At 41.1% G+C, this 4,118-nt stretch overlaps 1 protein-coding gene across 8 annotated transcripts in view; it reads right to left on the bottom strand.

Moving 5' to 3' along the window:
• adgrl3.1 (adhesion G protein-coupled receptor L3.1) overlaps positions 1 to 4,118 on the bottom strand; it is an 82,751-nt gene that overhangs the window by 11,403 nt on the left and 67,230 nt on the right. For all 8 annotated transcript variants that reach the window (XM_023419154.2, XM_023419157.2, XM_023419158.2 and 5 more), the window contains 2 exons: positions 3,129 to 3,195; positions 1,945 to 2,036 (listed from right to left, as the gene is read on the bottom strand). In XM_023419154.2, the coding sequence (XP_023274922.1) occupies positions 1,945 to 2,036; positions 3,129 to 3,195 (159 nt within the window). The remainder of the gene's footprint in view (positions 1 to 1,944; positions 2,037 to 3,128; positions 3,196 to 4,118) is intronic.

The raw sequence follows: 4,118 nt of genomic DNA, 5'->3' as shown, positions 1-4,118 counted from the left end.
GGTGGGGGGTGGGGGGGCAGAGGGGGAGATATTAGTAGAGGCAGGAGGAAGGAAGAGAGAAAGAAGAGGAGAGTAAGTGAGTGAGACTGAGGTGATTGATTCGATGTTGCCCTCTGTGGCACCATTCAGGCGAGACAGAACCTCCAATAAAGCTCGTCTGACGACCCACTTCAATAAAGGGTACACTCATCCCTCTCTTTTTCATCCCTCCATTTCACCTCTCCCTCCAGTGCTCCCTTGAGTCATGGTTTCTCTCTCAGCTCTGTGCGCCCTCATTCACATCTCACCATTATAATATTTCAATAGCACTTTAGGTCTATAGGTCAAGGGAGCTCACAAATCACACATGAACAAGTAATCCATTTTACAAGGCAGGTTAATGGTTAATTTAGGGATATGCAAAGACTCTAAGCAGGTTCTACAGACAAATACGATGACAAGCAAACCAATCAAAATGTCTCTAGGAAGACGACAGGCATCTGATTGGAGAGTGGCCTTACCAGAGCCAATCCACAACAAAGACAACATATGATGGCTTGGAGTTAAAGAGACAAAAGAAAGCAAAAGGAAGAAAAAAAAATGATAAGACAAAAAAGGCATGATGATGATTAACGAGTAAATGAACCAAAATAAGACATGACTAATGAAGTGAAACAGATCAAAATCTATTCAGCCTTCAGTGTGCTCAGAAAGACTAAGGAACCTTGTTAAAAAATAATAGGAAAAAAAGATACAAAAGCATTGTATTCCAAATGGATCTTTAATTTTATCTTTCATCTGGCTTTTTGATTACATTCCCCTGAACTGCACCGAAGCAAAGCTTGGCTGGTTGTCTTTATGTCTGAAACGCCTCCCACTTGAAGTCCTACTTAAAACTGCTGTCATGAAAGATACATTGGCAGTAATATTTAAATGATAAATCAAACGAGTAAGCCATTCGGTGATTTACATTATAAATTCTGAGCTGTGCCTCAGTAAGGCGTTGAGCTCTGAGCCACGGCATATTGTTTGAATTAGACTCAGCCTTTTGTCTTGAGCTGCACTGGAACGAGAAATAACACAATCCTGATTAGTTAGCTTAGCGGACAGAGTTTCTGTGGTCTGTGGGAATGAAGTCATATTTCAGTGACATTCTCTGAGGGTGATATAAGTAACAGTGACATGATGAATTTCATGAGTAGCGTCTTGAAATAATGTCAGACAAAGGTGAAATGCGCTTCATGCAAGATGCTAATGTACAAAAAAAAAAAAGGCTGATAGACATTAAATTTAAAATGGATAGTTTGACATTTTGGGAAATACACTTATTAGCTTTCTTGCCAGGAGTTGGATGAGAAGATCAATACCACTCCCCTGTCTTACAGTAAATATTAAGCTGGAGCCAGCCACATTTGAGCTTAGCTTAGCATAACGACTGGAAATGCCTAGCCTGGCTCTGTTTAAAGGTAACAAAATCTAGAGCTCACTATTAAAACGTCATACCTCAACTGTTTGATCTGTACAAAAGCAGAAATTCACCATTTTAGAGAAAGTTGTGTGCAGGACCATGTCTTGCTCATTACCCCTCACAAAACCATATCTTCTTTTGTTTTACATTTTGGTTTATGTGCGGATTAAACAACATATAACATATTAAATTGTAAGCTTTAGATGTGCCGGTATGCAGATTTTGTTACTTTTGGACAAAGCTAGGCCAGACTTTCCCCCATTTCCAATCTTTATGCTAAGCTAATCGGCTATTGGCTGCAGCTATATACTGTATTTGCTGTGCAGACATGAAAGTGGTATCAAACTATTCATCTTGACAAACAAAAGAAAAAGAAAAAGGAAATAAGTATATCTTCCAGAATGTCAAACTAGGCAAACAAGCATGTATAATCAAATCCACTGTCAAAATAAGAAGCACTGGTGTGGTGGCAGAATGGTATGCACACATGCACTTACTTGATGTTGTCCAGACATCCAGAGTCTGGTTTGAGAATGGCTGTGTGATGGAACATCTTATAAAGAGCGATACCGAGGAAGATTACATTCAGCTGAAACACACAGACACAAACACGTACAAGTTAATATTCTGCAGCAATGAGCCTAATTAAAGACACAATGTCACCACAACAATTCACTCACACACAGTGCATATCATTTCATTTTCCCTTCCAGCAGTAATTGGCTTGGGGACACAGTATCAGCCCACAATCAACAACCCTTTATGTGCTCAAAATACAGCAGCTTGAGCATCAGGGAAAATACAGCAGTCATTACAACCATCGAGGATCATTGTTATAATAGAAATCCAATTCTCACAGTTGCTGTCTCTTCTACTGCCCTGCCAATGCATAGATAGCGTGGTTTAATAATGACTCATCTGGGCTGTTGTGTTGGGTCTCCAAGGCTGTATATGTTACCAATGGGCATAGAGTCATAACAGAGCAGTCCCACCTGCACTGCTCCCACTTACAGCTCCAGTTAGATCAGTGATAGCCTGGCTGACATTTCTAAAATGAGCACAGAGCATCAGTGTACATGCTGACATTCACCTAATTGGGAACATGTCCCATAGCTTTCATTCTCTCTTTCTCAAACTTTGCTTTATATATATGTATATGTACACATATATAGTGTATATATGGTTTGCTTTTTCTGTTTGTCTGTTCTTGCTCATTAAAACATCTCAAACTCATTGACATTGCTCTATGTACGGACAAGAAAAATGGTCAAATTGAGATCAGTGGAGGTCTGTGATCTTCTTTTCACTGTGTAATAAAAGTAGCTAGACCGAGAGGTAGTACATTGCCTGGATCATCAAATAAGAGAAATATAACTTTGTTGAGTTCTTATCATAATCTGTGTGAAGTACAACAGTCTGTGCTCTATGTCCCTCCAAAGATTTCCAGCTTGTTGGAATATGTGCCCACTTGAGAGTTAATCCATGAGTGGGAATTATTAAACTGACATAAAGTTCCTTCTGCTCGCACTTATACTACGGAGAGCTCAGGGAAACATTGTAGGAGATTAACAAACACCTTAATGTGGCCTGTCGTTTCTGCACGAACATGTGGCAGCCGGTCTGCTCTGTACATGTAGCACTATGTCAAGTGTGAGTGAGCATGCATGTATGTGTATCTCACCATAATGATGAGCGTGGCAGGGCCTATGAAACTCCAGATGAAGTATGTATCCAATCGCAGCCAGCACCTAGAGAGACACAGCGAGATAAGGAGTGAGGAAGAGGGAGAGAAAACAGGAGAGAGACATCATGCATGAGAAACAGAGGGAAGAAGAACAGGATAGAGGAAAGACGCACAGGGATTAAAAACATGCTCCAGTCTCAGATGGATGTAGGGTAGCAAGGATTTACCATCAGAGGACAGGACATGCATCACAGTTAAACACGCACACACACGCGCACACACACGCACACACATAGAGAAACAAGGAGGGGGAAAAAAAGCAATACATTACATGCCATACAGTATATCAAATGCATCATGATAGAGGGAGGACAAAAGGAATTGGGGTGGATGAAAAAACGAAAGAGATGGAGAACAGTGAGAAAGGTGTTGCAGGTTGGAGGAAAATACACAACAGTATACACACACATCAGAAATATACATCACACACAGAGGGCGAGGCAGCAAGGGATGAGCACCTGTGATAAATAAACCTTTACTTCCCCCTTAGGGCACAGATATATGACACGGCCACATCCTGTGGTCGCAAAAATATGACACGACTGTGTTCATTTGAATACTGAGTTATGGATGCAGCCCTCATACCAGGCTATTTATGGAGTCTGGGAGTGGCTGTGGTGAGGTTAAAGGAGAGAGGAGGGACACACACACACACACACACACACACACATGCACGTTTAATATATGCACACAAACATGCACCTACACATTCAGAGAAAGAAGACATGCATGGATACACATAACCACAAACACACACACACACACACACACACACACACACACACACACACACACACACAAAAACACATACACACACAGGCAGTCTGACCACAAGGTTAGCATTGGTAGCAAATGATGTACTGCTGTATGCTAAATTATATTACTCCAAACATCTTCAGTCATCAATTGCAGGGGAAGGGGGGTGGG

The sequence above is a fragment of the Seriola lalandi genome, unplaced genomic scaffold (assembly GCF_002814215.2).
Source record: "Seriola lalandi dorsalis isolate HSWRI2012SDOR001 ecotype SW California unplaced genomic scaffold, Sedor1 jcf7180002054591, whole genome shotgun sequence".
Classification (NCBI taxonomy): Eukaryota; Metazoa; Chordata; class Actinopteri; order Carangiformes; family Carangidae; genus Seriola; species Seriola lalandi.
This window is presented reverse-complemented; position numbering and strand designations above follow the sequence as displayed.